The sequence below is a fragment of the Salvelinus namaycush genome, chromosome 19 (assembly GCF_016432855.1).
Source record: "Salvelinus namaycush isolate Seneca chromosome 19, SaNama_1.0, whole genome shotgun sequence".
Classification (NCBI taxonomy): Eukaryota; Metazoa; Chordata; class Actinopteri; order Salmoniformes; family Salmonidae; genus Salvelinus; species Salvelinus namaycush.
In genome coordinates, this window is record NC_052325.1 from 29,427,571 (window position 1) to 29,445,650 (window position 18,080).

The following is an 18,080-nucleotide window of genomic DNA, read 5'->3' on the forward strand; positions in this document are numbered from 1 at the left end:
AACCCCGAAGGGCAGCGTTTCCCAAACTCGGCCCCGGGACTCCAAGGGGGGCACATTTTGGTTTTTGCCCTAGCACTACACAGCTGATTCAAATAAAATAAAATAAAATTGTATTTGTCACATGCGCCGAATACAACCGGTGAAGTCCTTATAGTGAAATGCTTACTTACAAGCCCTTAACCAACAATACAGTTTTAAGAAAAATAAGTGTTAAGTTTACTAAAATAAACTGAAGTAAAAAATAATAAAATCAAAAAATTAAAGAGCAACAATAATAAAACAGTAACGAGGCTATATACAGGGGGTAACGGTATAGAGTCAATGTGCGGGGGCACAGGTTAGTCGAGGTCATTGAGGTAATGTGTACAGTAAAGTGACTATGCATAGATAATAAAAAAAGAGTAGCAGCAGCATAAAAATGGGGGGGGGGGGGGGTCAATGCAAATAGTCTGGGTAGCCATTTGATTAGCTGTTCAGGAGTCTTATAGCTTGGGGGTAGAAGCTGTTAAGAAGCCTTTTGGACCTAGACTTGGCGTTCCGGTACCGCTTGCCGTGCAGTAGCAGAGAGAACAATCTATGACTAAGGTGGCTGGAGTCTTTGGCAATCTTTAGGGCCTTCCTCTGACACCGCCTGGTATAGGGTATAGAGGTCCTGGATGGCAGGAAGCTTAGCCCAAGTGATGTACTGGGCCTTACGCATGACCCTCTGTAGGGCCTTGCGGTCGGAGGTTGAGCAGTTGCCATACCAGGCGGTGATGCAACCAATCAGGAGGATCTCGATGATGCAGCTGTATAGCTATTTGAGGATCTGAGGACACATGCCAAATCTTTTCAATCTCCTGAGGTAGAATAGGCGTTGGGCGTGCCCTCTTCATGACTGTCTTGGTGTGTTTGAACCATGTTAGTTTGTTGGTGATGTGGACACCAAGGAACTTGAAGCTCTCAACCTGCTCCACTACAGCCCCGTCGATGAGAATGGGGGCGTGCTCAGTCCTCATTTTCCTGTAGTCCACGATCATCTCCGTTGTCTTGATCACGTTGAGGGAGAGTTTGTTATCCTGGCACCACACTGCCAGGTCTCTGACCTCCTCCCTATTGGCTGTCTCATCGTTGTCAGTGATCAGGCCTTCCACTGTTGTGTCATCGGCAAACTTAATGATGGTGTTGGAGTCGTGCTTGGCCATGCAGTCATGAGGGAACAGGAAGTACAGGAAGTACAGGAGGGGACTGAGCACACACCCCTCAGGGGCCCCCGTGTAGAGGATCAGTGTGGCGGATGTGTTGTTACCTACCCTTATCACCTGGGGGCGGCCTGTTCAGGAAGTCCAGGATCCAGTTGCAGAGGGAGGTGTTTAGTCCCAGGGTCCTTAGCTTAGTGATGAGCATTGAGGGTACTATGGTGTTGAACGCGGAGCTGTAGTCAATGAACAGTATTCTCACGTAGGTGTTCCTTTTGTCCAGGTGGGAAAGGGCAGTGTGGAGTGCAATAGAGATTGCATCATCTGTGATCTTTTGGGTATATATGCAAATTGGAGTGGGTATAGGGTTTCTGGGATAATGCTGTTGATGTGAGCCATGACCAACCTTTCAAAGCACTTCATGGCTACAGACGTGAGTGCTACGGGTCAGTAGTCTTTTAGGCAGTTTACCTTGGGGTTCTTGGGCACAGGGACTACGGTGGTCTGCTTGAATGATCAAAGCTTGATGATTAGTTTATTATTTGAATCAGCTGTGTAGTGCTAGGCCAAAAACCAAAACATGCCCCCCTTGGGGTCCAAGACATGGCTTCCTTCAGATGCAGAAGTAGTATCTGTGTTGTAACTGTGTAGTATCTGTGTGTTCCAGGCATGCTTACCAAAGCTGTGTTGTCAGGCAAAGCCCCCAGTGTCTCAACCAGCAGTACCACCATGTTCCCTCACCCTCACAAAGACCCCACAGGACAGGGTCACCTAGCAACCGCTCTCATCATCGCCATGTCAACCATCTTCATCATGGCCATCGCCATTGTCCTCATCATCATGTTCTACATCCTCAAAGCCAAGCCCAGCGGACAGGGTAACACTCACACACACACACATGCTCACACCCAGATACCCAGCGGGCAGGATAACACTCACACACAGACACCCAGCGGGCAGGATAACACTCACACACACACATGCTCACACCCAGATACCCAGCGGACAGGATAACACTCACACACACACATACTCACACACAGACACCCAGCGGGCAGGATAACACTCACACATGCTCACACCCAGACACCCAGCGGACAGGATAACACTCACACACACACACATACTCACAGACACCCAGCAGGCAGGATAACACTCACACACACATACTCACACCCAGTGGGCAGGATAACACTCACACACACATACCTGTACTCACACCCAGTGGGCAGGATAACACTCACACACACATACCTGTACTCACACACAGTGGACAGGATAACACTCACACACACATACCTGTACTCACACACAGTGGACAGGATAACACTCACACACACATACCTGTACTCACACACAGTGGACAGGATAACACTCACACACACATACCTGTACTCACACACAGTGGACAGGATAACACTCACACACACATACCTGTACTCACACACAGTGGACAGGATAACACTCACACACACATACCTGTACTCACACACAGTGGACAGGATAACACTCACACACACATACCTGTACTCACACACAGTGGACAGGATAACACTCACACACACATACCTGTACTCACACACAGTGGACAGGATAACACTCACACACACATACCTGTACTCACACACAGTGGGCAGGATAACACTCACACACACATACCTGTACTCACACACAGTGGGCAGGATAACACTCACACACACATACCTGTACTCACACACAGTGGACAGGATAACACTCACACACACATACCTGTACTCACACACAGTGGGCAGGATAACACTCACACACACATACCTGTACTCACACACAGTGGACAGGATAACACTCACACACACATACCTGTACTCACACACAGTGGACAGGGTAACAATCAGTGTGCACGTACACTAAACTTTCTCTCTGTGTTCACAGCATGCTGCTCTGGTCAGGTGGTGAAGGCTGTGGAGGCTCAGACCAACAAACAGGAGGACAAGAAAGATGTTCCAGGTGAGGCTACATATACACTACACAACACAGACACAACACACACACAACACACTACCTTAGTTAACAGAAAAACACACTACAGAACACAAATTTTTACTTACAGTACCAGTTTTGGCCTCAGACATAATATATAGTCTGGTTTATTAGACTAACATAAAGAGACATTCTTAATCTATAGTCTGGTTTATTAGACTAACATAAAAAGACATTCTCATACCTGATGGCTGTCTGTCAGGCCTGGGGTCTGTGGGTTTGACACTGTGTGTGTGTGTGTGTGTGTGTGTGTGTGTGTGTGTGTGTGTGTGTGTGTGTGTGTGTGTGTGTGTGTGTGTGGTTGACAATGGTGAGGAGTACTTTCCGTGTGCAGTGAGCGCAGCATGGTGGAATGTTTAGATTAGACTGTGGCGCTAGCTCTAGGCCGTCAGTGTTCCCCTCTCACTAACTTGAATGTTAACAACCGACTGACTCCTTCAGGGGTTATCAACCTCACGATAATACATCTACTGTCATCTCACATAGGCCTACCATTTTACCTCCAGTATGGTAATAGATATACATACAGTCCTTTAGGTTTAGGAATCAAACCTGCGTGTTTGGGTTTGCAAATTAAGAATCACAAACATAAGTGTTTTATTCTTAAAACGGAATGTCTGTTTACATTTTCTCCGTGTATTGGTGAAAGCATACTGTATCGTGTGTGTATGTTTTGGGGAAAGTGTGCGTGCATTAAGCAGCTGTCTCATAAGTCTCTATGATTGACATTTCCGGTAGAGCTGGGAGCTATGAGTCTGAGACGTCTCCGAGGCGTACACCATCTAGGCTGACAGTGCCAGACACTTACAGGCTTTAAACTTTGATATGATTGCATTTGAACACTACAGTCTTGTTAATTGATTTATTTTGAAAATAATGGGCACTTTATGCCCCAGGTTATTTTGATGATAATTTCTGACTTTTACCAGCGTTAAAAGAACTGTGTGAGAAATAACATTTGATAAACAAAATATGTTTTCTTTCTTTCAGACAATGTTGTAATTTTCTCTGAAAAGGATGAATTTGACAAACTCAAACCTACGCCTCCGAAGACGGTGAAAAGGTAAGGTATCCTGATCACCTACCTGCACACATGACAAACATCAAACACACAAACTGAACAAACAGACACAAAAGGTGTGCAATATCTCTAAGATCATGTGTTTGGGTGTGTGTGTGTGTGTGTGTGTGTGTGTTTGGGTGTGTGTGTGTGTGTGTGTGTGTGTGTGTGTGTGTGTGTGTGTGTGTGTGTGTGTGTGTGTGTGTGTGTGTGTGTGTGTGTGTGTGTGTGTGTGTGTGTGTGTGTGTGTGTGTGTGTGTGTGTGTCTGCAAGCTTTGTTTTGTGCATGTCTAAGTTGCGTAGGGGTTGTGTAGACTGTAAAACCAAGTGTTTAGAATCTTAACACATAACTAAATAGTTTTCTGTAAGACTTTTTAAACCTGTCAAGGTATTTAGAGTTTCTATGAAAACACGTCACAGTGTAGATTGTAAACATGAAAACATGTTTATTCTCTGTAAGACTTTTTAAAAACATGAACACATTTATTCAGCACAAGGCATTTAGGTTTTAAACTCGAAACACTGGGGGCGTTGTTTTAACACTGTAGGGTGTAAAGCCGTATTTGCACATTTCTCAGCATGCCTTTCGAATGAATGTGAGAGATTCTGACCCTTGACTGTGATTGTTAGTGACAGAGACATAGTTGTTGCATTCAATAATTTCACCAAGTGACTGCCTAAGTGAATGTGTTTGAATTAAAAGTAAACCCTTTATGACCACATGTACGTTTCATAAAGCCTTTAGTTATGGCCTAGTTATCCTCAACATTGTGGTCTGAAAATCCTGGCTCATGGGCCACATCAGACCTGCAAGTCACAATACGCTGGGTTTTGAAGTGATTTGTAATTCCTATTGGAATCCAGCCAGAGGGAGGATATCCATTAATTGGAATATTTTATCAGCCACAACCTGCACTCAGAATGGCTGCTATGGTAAAGGACTTAACAAACAAGACTACCTAAACCACGTGTCAAACTCATTCCACGGAGGGGCAGAGTGTGTTCTGGTTTTCACTTGATGAATTAAGGTCACTAATTAGTAAGGAACTCCCCTCACCTGGTTGTCTAGGGCTTACTTGAAAGTAAAAACAAAAAAACAACAGACCCTAGGCCCTCCATGGAATGAGTTTGACACCCCTGACCTAAACCATCTAAACTGGAACAATTATCTCAGTAACTGGTGCAATAAATCCAACCTCTTACAGATTGGATTAGTTTAGAAACATGTTCGTTATTTATCTTTGTATAGTATAAGATAAATGAATCAATCAATATGCACGAGTAAACATAGATATTGAAACAAACTATTCTAAAGATCAACCTACAACAAAGCATGCTGGGAAATATGATGAGGCCCCTCCCACATCTTTTTCACTCAGAGTTAACGGAAATGAACTCAACACAGTTGAGTAACAACACCACCACTTGATTTAAAATATTTCTTGAATCAAATGTCCTGTTCAGTGCTGAAATGTAGGTACGGTGACAGACATTCCTAACACTGATCTGAATAAAAAGCAAGGAAAGTCACATCAATTTCTAATGACTAAAGTCATTCTAAACAGTGGTTAAAACACTAGTGGTTAAAATCTGAACACTAAGGAGATATGGGTGTTCTCATGGTTGGAAACTGACTGGAAAAAGCTGACTATCATGTTTAATCTTGCATTCTAAACGCCTGTGTTTTAGCTGAGAACACTTATTGGCAGTTCTAAATGCCTAATGTTTCAGTTTTAAACACTGATGTTTAGGTTATGAACGTGTCACATGCTTCCTGGTTGTACAGTGTAGTGGTTGACTGGGGGCCTCAAAGACAGAGGTTCTTTTATCTGTTTTTCAGAATCTGCCTGTAATTAGACTACCACAGGACAAGTCACTGCAGCAGAGCATCGCTGCTAGCCCTTTTAGTGGGGAGACAGTGTGTGTGTGTCCCCTTGCGTGGGCATGGAAAAAACAAGTTCACTTGAGTATTTTTCTGAAGCAGAGTGATTATGTGGCTTTGGAGGGTGAGGTAGCTGAGCACAGATTGGCCCTGGAGGAGGGGAGGGAGAAGGGAGTGGGGGATGAATTTAAAGAGAGCGAGGGGAAGATGGGTGGAGAGAGAGGTAAAGAGAGGTGAGGAGAGATTGGGGGTAAAGAGAGAGAGAGATAATTACTCTAGCGCAGCCAAACCACCAGGTGGATGACAGCTCCTCGCCCTTCCCCTCTCTGTCCTCTGCTCTCTTTCCCCCTCTCTCCTTTCTTCGGTCTCAACCCCACACTCGCAGACAATGAAGCCTTATTCATTATGACAGACAGCAATGAGAACAGACATATACACTCACATAAACATGGATAGACACAGACGATGTGTTTGTTTCATACAGTATCACAAGTCACATGTACACACACTGTATATGGTCTGTATGAACAACTTACATGTCAACACACACATTAACATTAGCATTACATCACCTAGCTAGACTCAGAGAGGTAAACAGTGTGGCTAACTGCATTCCAGAGGATGTGCTAACTCACTGTCTTAGCTTCCAGAGTGGGTGTAGGGTGACTGAGAAACAATGTGTGTGTGTGTGTTCGCGCGTGAGTACGTGCACACATGTAAAAACAATGCTATTGTGTGAGCATCTCTGAGAATATTTGTCAACAAGGTGTTTTTGGGAGAAAATCCCAGTGTTACACACACTGTCAGTGGCGTTCTGTGGAACCGAAGCTAAATATGCAAGCTAAAACAAGAGACTACTCACAGTATAACAATTAGGCTGAAGCTACATAACATTAGCATAACTAGACACAGCTAAATATAATTTGAAAAGGTCATGAAGGCTTAGTGTTATTATGCTGACTGATTGATTTTCTCTCTCCTCCCCAGTGAGAATGATGCATCGTCTGAGAACGAGCAGCTGTTGAGTCGTAGTATGGATAGTGATGAGGAGGCAGCCTTGGAGAGGCAGGGGGCAGCTGATCCTAACCCCAGCCTCTGTCTCCTGAACCTGGGAACCAAGCCGGACATCTGCCTGCTTTCCCTGGGGCTCCTCAACAGGGATAAGACTGTATCCAACCCCACCGGCCCTATCAACGCTAACAACATTAGCAATGCTAACATCATCAATAACAACAACTACAACAAGGCTACAGGGGTGAGAGAGATCAGTCATTCACATCCAACTATGTACTTTTACAATGTATTGCAATGTAATTACTTTGTAACTTACTTTACCTTTCTCTCTGTTTCTTCCTACAGATTCAGAGCCGGAGGAAAAAGATCCTGGATCTGTATGCTAGAGCCTGCAATGTGGCCGAGGGTGAGAACTCACACGTACACCCCCAGGTTTCAGCCCTATAGATCTGCCCTTCGGCTGGTTTCAGCCCTATAGAACTACCCTTCGACTGGTTTCAGCCCTATAGAACTGCCCTTCGGCTGGTTTCAGCCCTATAAAACTACCCTTCGGCTGGTTTCAGCCCTATAAAACTACCCTTCAACTGGTTTCAGCCCTATAGAACTACCCTTCGGCTGGTTTCAGCCCTATAGAACTACCCTTCGGCTGGTTTCAGCCTTATAGAACTACCCTTCGGCTGGTTTCAGCCCTATAGAACTACCCTTCGGCTGGTTTCAGCCCTATAGAACTGCCCTTCGGCTGGTTTCAGCCCTATAGAACTGCCCTTCAACTGGTTTCAGCCCTATAGAACTACCCTTCGGCTGGTTTCAGCCCTATAGAACTGCCCTTCGGCTGGTTTCAGCCCTATAGAACTGCCCTTCAACTGGTTTCAGCCCTATAAAACTACCCTTCGGCTGGTTTCAGCCCTATAGAACTGCCCTTCGACTGGTTTCAGCCCTATAGAAGTTCAAACACAAGGCCAACGGGCCGTTTCCGGCCCGTGATACATTTCTTTCCGGCCTGCGCAATGATTTGGGTTGTCAATTAATTTTGAGTGCAACATACAGCAATGCTGCATTCAACCGCATTGGTGATCCATTCATTGCAAAACATTTTTTAACATATTTTAAGTTTAAATGTTACAACAACCTAGCTACGTTTTTGTTATTTGGGGTTATTAAATAGGCTACTTTTTGATTAGAGTCGCATTATATTATGCACATCTGTAAGCGTAGCAGCAAAGGCTGGACAAATATTATTTATCTCTTCTTTTGTTTTAATATGTTAAAATGATATATACAGCATCCTTTGTACGTAAGTGGACATTTTAAACAGCCATATTCTTTCTAATAAAACAATGGCCAATTATTTTGTAAAAACAAACATAGTAGGCTCTGTCTGGCCTGCGAATTCCTTGTGTTTTTTCAATGTGGCCCTTTATAATGAGTGTAACACCCCTGCTATAGAAGTACTCTTCGACTGTCTAGCAAAGGAATCTTGTATGCTGATCTCTAGCCACAACACACACATCCTAACCCTCCCTCTCCCCAGGTCTGAGTCCTACAGAACTACCATTTGACTGTCTGGAGAAGGCCAGTCGTATGCTGAGCTCCTCCTACAGTAGCGAGGCAGCCGTGGTGAAGACCTGGAGACACCTGGCAGAAAGCTTTGGCCTGAAGAGGGATGAGATCGGAGGGATGAGTGACGGCCTGCAGCTGTTTGAGAGGATCAGTACCGCCGGCTATAGCATCCCAGACCTGCTCACCAGACTGGTGCAGATAGAGAGACTGGATGCTGTGGAGTCACTATGTTCTGATGTACTGGGAGGAGGAGATACACACACTGTCCCTCTGTCCTCACCACGCTGTGCAAGCGTCTGACTCACGTACACACTAATGTTCACACACACTCATATACACACATGTATGCACACATGCAATAGACGCATGTGCATATACCCGCACATACATTCAGAAACAAACAGTTTTAGCTCTCAACATGAAGAATGTCAGCAGGCCTCTCCAGATCTCAGATCTCTCTCCTTCTCATCTCTCTGTCTCCCTCTGGCAATGGACTGGCAATTAACCTTGCTCTAGATGCCTCGACAAAAGCTTTTTATAACCTTCTTTAACATTTTTGCTTTTGTTTACATAGATCACATGTAGTACTAATAATAATATAATAATATTAATCAGATTTTAAAAATGGCATAATGGACCTCTGCCAGGACCCCTGTGGACCCAGACCCTCTATTACCCCGCCTGCCCCCAGCGGTCAGCTGCTGCCACTGGCTCTAATTGGTTATCGTGTGGCGGTCTGGTATAATAGTGTTGTGGTTTAAAGTCGAGACTTTCAGCACCTAATTAACCACTAAAACCAATGAACCAGTAAAGACCAGATGCCAGAGACTATTAAAGAGACTGCTAACAGACTAGGCCTACTGCAGCCTGAGGAATGCAGGGAGACAGAACTCCAGGAGACCCAGCACTGAGCTACGCTATGGTCAGCCGGGCTCTGACACTATGCTGGGTGATTCCACAGGATGGCAGCCATTTTGTGCCAAAAAGCTCAGCACATATCAGCTAATGGTGATAAGCTCCCAGCTACAGACATTTCAGGAACAAGAGAAGCCTCCTGTGTGTTTGGTTTATAGTGTTTTAACAGTGCCTTTCTATACCTGCAAGAATGCTTTTTCGGTTGAGTGACTGGGGAGGCACACTCCCATCGCTCAGTGTGTCTTCACTGCTCTGGTGTTTTAAGTTAGCCACGTTTAAAGGGGCTGGACTCCGGTAGTGTATATGAATAATAAATGTGCATGTACAATGTTCATCATTTAGCACGTGTCAATAACAGCTTCTTTAAGTTTCTCCTTGTTATTTTCAATTCAAACACAGCGTCAACAGAAGGCTAGTGGTTCAGGTAGGTAGTTTAGTGACAGAAGATGACTGACTGTACTGTATGTGCAGAACCTGGTCCTCTTACCTCAAGATCACAACGCTCCACAGACTAGACTTTAGAAACAATGGAAACAAAAACTATTTTATGGAAACAAATGGAAATGTATATATAACTTATTATTGTACATACTGTATGCATCAATAAAGAAGTATCAATTTAAAAAGTCCAAGTTATTATTTATTTACAGTAAAAAGATATAATTATCTTTTTGGATAATGATTTGGTAACAGTAATGTTATTCCAATAATAAGACCACTCCTTTTCCCTCGTTGTTTACATAAAGGATGTCATGTTTTCTGTGGTTGATCAAACTATTCTCTCAAAGAAGAGGAATCTGTTGGAACAGCTGATTACCATATATCTCCGATTACTAGAGAGGTTTACACTACAACTGGGCACTGGTGTAAATCTGGTTACTCTATATCTATTTCAGTATGACGTCAGACCTTGGAGCATCATCTGTACAATAACCAGGGTCTGCCATGTTAGTCTCTCTGCCAAGACATCACACAGCCATCGTTTGTGATAAATAATGACGTTCATCTCTCTGCTGGCCTGAGATGTGAGGTGTACAGAGAATAGACTGTCAGAGGTGACTAGGCTGGAGTAGACTTGGATCATTAGATTTCTAAACAGCTCAGCTATAGAGTGAGTGTATGTGTGTTTGTGTGAGGCCCCTGAGGGCCAGTTACTAGCGCTTGGCTTGGCGTGAGTGTAGCGAGACGAGACAGAGAGTTGGACTTCTGAGGGCAGGGAGTGCCAACAAATAGTCAAGCTTCATACAGCTACTGTACCTGCTAACACACACACACACACTTTCCATCATTAAATACTTATTCCTTAAACAGGCCTCCAAAACCTGAGCTTGTTCCATATCTCTCATACGTCCGATATCTTTGTTGCTACAGTGACATCCTATAGCCTAATGTTGGTACAGTAGTATCTACTGATGATATAATGAAGGACCAGTTATGTCTAATCCCAGAGCGTGCAGGGACACATCCAACACTGTGAAAGTCATTAATCACTGTCAGACAAATATGGGAAACACTATATTCTCTCCAGCCAGCCAAGGTTTGCAGCAGCATAGAGAAAGCTATACTGGACAAAAATATAAAGACAACATGCAACAATTTCAAAAGAATTACTGAGTTACAGTTCATATAAGGAAATCAATTAAAATAAATAAATTAGGCCCTAATGTATGGATTTCACATGACTGTTCGTCACAGATACCTTAAAAAAAACATGACTGGGAATACAGATATGCATCTGTTGGTCACAGATACAGTGTCTTGCAAAAGTATTCATCCCCCTTGGCTTTGTTCCTATTTTGTTGCATTACAACCTGTAATTTAAATTGATTTTTATTTGGATTTCATGTAATGGACATACACAAAATAGTCCAAATTGGTAAAGTGAAATTTAAAAAATTACTTGTTTAAAAAAATTTAACAAACTAAAAAACGTAAAAGTGGTGCGTGCATATGTATTCACCCCCTTTGCTATGAAGCCCCTAAATAAGATCTGGTGCAACCAGATACCTTCAGAAGTCACATAATTAGTTAAATAAAGTCCCCCTTTGTGCAATCTAAGTGTCACATGATCTGTCACATGATCTCAGTATATATGCACCTGTTCTGAAAGGCCCCAGAGTCTGCAACACCAAGCAAGCGGCACCATGAAGACCAAGGAGCTCTCCAAACAGGTCAGGGACAACGTTGTGAAGAAGTACAGATCAGGGTTGGGTTATAAAAAAATATCCAAAACTTCGAACATCCCACGGAGCACCATTAAATCCATTATAAAAAAATGGAAAGAATATGCACCACAACAAACCTGCCAAGAGAGGGCCGCCCACCAAAACTCTCGGACCAGGCAAGGAGGGCATTAATCAAAGAGGCAACAAAAATACCAAAGATAACCCTGAAGGAGCTGCAAAGCTCCACAGCTGAGATTGGAGTATCTGTCCATAGGACCACTTTAAGCCTTACACTCCACAGAGATGGGCTTTACGGAAGAGTGGCCAGAAAGAGCCCTTGCTTAAAGAAAAAAATAAGAAAACATGTTTGGTGTTCGCCAAATGGCATGTGGGAGACTCCCCAAACATATGGAAGAAGGTACTCTGATCAGATGAGACTAAAAATGATTTTTTGGGCCATCAAGGAAAACACTGTCTGGCGCAAACCCAACACCTCTCATCACCCCGAGAACACCATCCCCAACACTGAAGCATGGTGGTGGCAGCATCATGCTGTGGGGATGTTTTTCATCGGCAGGGACTGGGAAACTGGTCAGAATTGAAGGAATGATGGATGGAGCTAAATACAGGGAAATTCTTGAGGGAAAGCTGTTTCAGTCTTCCAGAGATTTGAGACTGGGACAGAGGTTCACCTTCCAGCAGGACAATGACCCCAAGCATACTGCTAAAGCAACACTTGGCTGGTTTAAGGGGAAACATTAAAATGTCTTGGAATGGCCTAGTCAAAGCCCAGACATCAATCCAATTGAGAATCTGTGGTATGACTTAAAGATTGTTGTACACCAGCAGAACCCATCCAATTTGAAGGAGCTGGAGCAGTTTTGCCTTGCAGAATGGCTAGATGTGCCAAGCTTATAGAGACATACCCCAAGAGACTTACAGCTGTAATTGCTGCAAAAGGTGGCTCTACAAAGTATTGAATATGGGGGGTGAATAGTTTTTAGTTTTTTGTCATATTTCTTGTTTGTTTCACAAGAAAAAATATTTTGCATCTTCAAAGTGTTAGGCATGTTGTGTAAATCAAATGATACAAAACCCCCCAAATTCCATTTGAATTCCAGGTTGTAAGGCAAAAAAAATTGAAAAATGCCAATGGGGGTGAATACTGTCGCAAGCCACTGTACTTTGGATCAGAAAACCAGTCAGTATCTGGTGTGACCACCATTTGCCTCATGTAGCGCGACACATCTCCTTCACATAGAGTTGATCAGGCTGTTGATTGTGGCCTATGGAATATTGTCTCACTCCTCTTCAGTGGCTGTGCAAAGTTGCTGGATATTGGCGGGAACTAGATCACGCTGTCGTACACGTCGATCCCGAGCATCCCAAACATGCTCAATGGGTGACTTGTCTGGTGAGTATGCAGGCCATGGAAAATCTGTGACATTTTCAGCTTCCAGGAGTGTACAGATCCTTGCAGCATGGGGCTGTGTATTATTATGCTGAAATATAAGGTGATTGTGGCAGATGAATGGCACGACAATGGACCTCAGGATCTCATCTCTGTTTCTGACAGTTTGTGCATAAATTCTTCCGTTTTGCAAACCCATAGTTTCATCAGTTGGCCTGTGCTGGCGTGGTTACACGTAGTTCGCAGTTGTAAGGCTGGTTGGACACACTGACAAATTCTCTAAAACGATGTTTGAGGCAGCTTATGGTAGAGCTATTAACATTAAATTCTCTGGCAAAAGCTCTGGTGGACATTCCTGCAGTCAGCATGCCAAATGCACGCTCCATCAAAACTTGAGACGTCTGTGGCATTGTGTTGTGACAAAACTGTTCATTTTAGAGTGGCCTTTTATTGTCCCCAGCACAAAGAGCAACTGTGTAATGATCATGCTGTTTAATCAGCTTCTTGATATATCACACCAACAGGGATGTAAACTAATTTGTGCACAAGATTTGAGAGAAATTATATTTTTAGGTGTATGGACAATTTCTGGGATCTTTTAGTTCAGCTCACGAAACATGGGACCAACACTTTACATGTTGCATTTATATTTTTGTTCAGTGTAAGAGGAAGAATGTGCTCACTACACAGCAGGTAGCCTAGTGGTTAAGAGTGTTGGGCAAGTAACTGAAAGGTCGCTGGTTCGAATCCCCAAGCCGACTAGGTGAATATTATGTTGATGTGCCCTTGAGCAAGGCACTGAACCCTAATCGCTCTGGATAAGTGTGTCTGCTAAATTACTAAAATGTCAAATATAGAGGGCTTTCTAGCACACATACTTAATCTAAACAAGCTTTTATCTGACACGACAGCACAATGACAGATCGCTTACATAAGAAGCAAAGGCAGGAGAGGACAGGGCATCTGAGGACTAACGTGTTAAACTAGGGCTGTATCAACCAGCTACTGTATGTTAGGACTGGATTCAATCAGTATCGCGGAAGATTTGTGTTAAAACGTAAAGCTAATTTCCGATTGAGCCGAAATATGCAGTGTTAACTGTAATGCAGTCTCCGCGACCGCGGGAACATTGCCTTTAATTGTCAATCGTGCTATAAAGATGGATCTTCAGCGCTATCGATTGAATAGAGCCCGTAGTCTCTCTAGTTCTGCACTATAAGCAAGTAGAGAAGTAGAGGGAGAGACAGAGAGCTCAGGACCAGACCCAGTCCCCTTCATTAATAAGGAGTGAATGCCCAGGTTAACAGGCTGCTGTGGCCATGCTCTCTCTCTCACCAAGCACTCTGCCAACCACATGGTTCCACTCTCTCAGGACTAGAGGCATAAACTGCTGCACAATGCTTTTACTGCATCAAACACCACTCTACTGCCATCTCATAACTCAGCCAACTCAGAGAAATAATATACATTTGGTGGTCTGTAACGTCCAACATGATTGAATGACTTTATATCTGTGGCAAAGCGTAGCCACTAATGTTAAACAGGTAAATAGCGTTCTAATGAGGTAGACTGGGCAAATTGTAGGCCAGGGAATCTTTAACTGAGTTTCCACTGAGATCTGCTCCACTGGGAAACACTAACATAAATTACAGGGACCGCAGCTCAGGGCCTGACGCTGTGCAGGGGCTGTCTGTGTGTGTGTGTGTGTGTGTGTCTGTGTGTGTGTCTGTGTGTGTCTGTGTGTGTGTGTGTGGAGGACACATAGCAGACCCACTGTGGGCCCATAGTGAGTAATGAAAGTTGATAAATCAGTTAGTGACAGGTCCTGAAGCAGTAAGGAGTGTTTAGGACCGTTACAGAGCCTTATTAAACTAACTGGTACCAGCACCCCCACAAGACTGTTCTGCAGCATTCACTTGCGCATGCTGTTCTTATGCAGGCACACACTTATGCAGGACTTCTTTTTTTTTTTCTTCGATGTGAGGTGACGAAGAAACAAACCTGTAGACCAACATTTTAGAAAAGTCTGTATAGTAATAGGCAAACCTGTAAACAAGGAGTGACCTGAGCAGGAACCAACACCCAACGAGCAGCATAGTAAGTTGAATTGTATTCAACACGGACTTGCAGGGATCTTTCAAGAGGAGAGATCAGATATGACATGTCTGTGTGATATTCTCTTCACCATCACCACACAGAAACATTCTGGACTGGTTAGAAAACTCAGGTTCTAATTTTCAGCTTCAGTCCATAACAAACAAACAGGCTTATATAAAACACATGAGACTCATATAAAACACATGTATCTCATAATTATATGACAGAGGAGTCAAACACTGTTTCCCGTCATTTCTTTGTTTATTGCTTCCTAGTGAAATCATCTGTACCTCGGAATGCATTAGACACACATTATAGCCAATCCCAACATGATGCTCATTTCATAGCAGATGGTATATAGGTTGAAAATTATGTATAGTTGGATAAAATATAAATGTTAAGATCATATCAAAACAAATTACCAAATTGGACAAAAATAAAAAGGTACCACTTCAATAGGTGTGTGTGTGTGTGTGTGTGTGTGTGTGTGTGTGTGTGTGTGTGTGTGTGTGTGTGTGTGTGTGTGTGTGTGTGTGTGTGTGTGTGTGTGTGTGTGTGTGTGTGTGTGTGTGTGTGCGCGCACGCACGCTATTTCCGGTTGAGTAGTATAGAGCTAAGGTTAAGTAATAAGAAGGTGCATGTTGGACCGGCAGTTCTGTCACCTCTCCTGCAGCAGCAGATGAAGAGAGCAGAGCTCAAACAGCCATCTGTTCTTCCTGTGAAAACCAGAAAACAAAGGGATACAAACAGTATGTAACACTGGGTCTATGAATGACAGTGTACCTACCAGCACGTTTTTATAAATCCACTGCATCTTGTAATTATGTGTCCTATACAGGGTTAAATAGAAGGTTCTGCTGGAAGGTTCTGTGGTAATTCCAAGATGGCGTAGCAGTCGGTCGTCTGTTTGTCTTGTCCCGTCCCATGTATATATCTTTTTCTTCGTATATATTTTTCATATATATTTAATCTCAATTTCAATCTACGGACTGAACATACTCTCCTGCAACCCGCCTCACCCAATGTGGTATGGATATGCTATTTTTATACTTTAGAACCGGAACCCCCATCTGAAGCTAGCCAGCTAACAAGCTACTAGCTAGTAGTCAGTTAGCCACTGCTAGCGGTCATCACCATTAACTCGGACATCAGCCAGCCTCAGCCCGGTCAATTTACTGCCAGTCTGCACAGCGCGATATCAACCCAGAGCATATCGGACTGCTTTTTCTCTACCACATCTCCGGATTCCTACCACAAGCTCTGAACCTTTACACCGGATCATCGCAGCTAGCTAGCTGCTATCCGAGTGGCTACTTCTGGCTAACGTCTCTGTCCCGAAGCAAGCACCAGTTAGTCTGGAGCTAGCCTCGAGCTAGGCCCATCTCCCGGCTAGCCGAACAGGTCCATCAGCCAATTCTTGGGCTACAATACCTATTTTGCCAATTGGCCTGGACCAACACTGAGCCGACACGGAGCCCCGCCGATCCATCACGACTGGTCTGCCGACGTAAAGGGGGTTTCAACAGGTTCCGAGGGGGTTTCAACAGGTTCTTCAGTTGTGAAACTGTGAAACTGAAGAACCTGTTGAAACCCCCTCGGAACCTGTTGAAACCCCCTCCGCGTCCCCCGGAGGCCCATCTGCTAGCCACGGCCCGCTAGCTGTCTGAATCTCCGTGTCTCCAGCTCGCCTAGCTACTCACTGGACCCTATGATCACTCGGCTACACATGCCTCTCGCTAATGTCAATATGCCTTGTCTATTGCTGTTTTGGTTAGTGATTATTGTCTTATTTCACTGTAAAGCCTACAGCCCTGCTCAATATGCCTTAGCTAGCCCTTTTGTTCCACCCCCCACACATGCGGTGACCTCATCTGGCTTAAATGGTGCCTCTAGAGACAAAATCTCTCTCATCATCACTCAATGCCTAGGTTTACCTCCACTGTATTCACATCCTACCATACCCTTGTCTATACATTATGCCTTGAATCTATTCTCCGTGCCAAGAAATCTGCGCCTTTTACTCTCTGTTCCGAACGCACTAGACGACCAGTTCTTATAGCCTTTAGCCGTACACTTATCCTACTCCTCCTCTATTCCTCTGGTGATGTAGAGGTTAACCCAGGCCCTGCAGCCCCTAGTTCCACTCCCATTCCCCAGGCGCTCTCATTTGTTGATTTCTGTAACCATAAAAGCCTTGGTTTCATGCATGTTAACATTAGAAGCCTGTCTGAATCCTGGCTTAGGAAGGCCACCAAAAATCCAGAAATGTCCATCCCTAACTATAACATTTTCTGACAAGATAGAACTGCCAAAGGGGGCAGAGTTTCAATCTACTGCAAAGATAGCCTGCAGAGTTCTGTCATACTATCCAGGTCTGTGCCCAAACAATTCGAGCTTCTACTTTTAAAAATCCACCTTTCCAGAAACAAGTCTCTCACCGTTGCCGCTTGTTATAGACCCCCTTCAGACCCCAGCTGTGCCCTGGACACCATATGTGAATTGATTGCCACCCATCTATCTTCAGAGTTCGTACAGTTAGGTGACCTAAACTGGGATATGCTTAACACCCCGGCCATCCTTCAAACTAAGCTAGATGCCCTCAATCTCACACAAATTATCAAGGAACCTACCAGGTACAACCCTAAATCCGTAACCATAGGCACCCTCTTAGATATAATCCTGACCAACTTGCCCTCTAAATAAACCTCTACTGTCTTCAACCAGGATCTCAGCAATCATTGCCTCATTGCCTGAGTGCGTAATGGGTCCGCAGTCAAAC

At 44.0% G+C, this 18,080-nt stretch overlaps 1 protein-coding gene across 2 annotated transcripts in view; it reads left to right on the top strand.

The window, feature by feature from the left end:
• edar (ectodysplasin A receptor) overlaps positions 1–10,254 on the top strand; it is a 64,689-nt gene extending 54,435 nt beyond the window's left edge. For both annotated transcript variants that reach the window (XM_039014758.1, XM_039014756.1), the window contains exons 6-11: positions 1,846–2,055; positions 3,090–3,164; positions 4,188–4,260; positions 7,127–7,394; positions 7,499–7,559; positions 8,685–10,254. In XM_039014758.1, the coding sequence (XP_038870686.1) occupies positions 1,846–2,055; positions 3,090–3,164; positions 4,188–4,260; positions 7,127–7,394; positions 7,499–7,559; positions 8,685–9,013 (1,016 nt within the window). In that variant the 3' untranslated portion in view covers positions 9,014–10,254. The remainder of the gene's footprint in view (positions 1–1,845; positions 2,056–3,089; positions 3,165–4,187; positions 4,261–7,126; positions 7,395–7,498; positions 7,560–8,684) is intronic.
• The last annotated feature ends 7,826 nt before the right edge of the window (positions 10,255–18,080 follow it).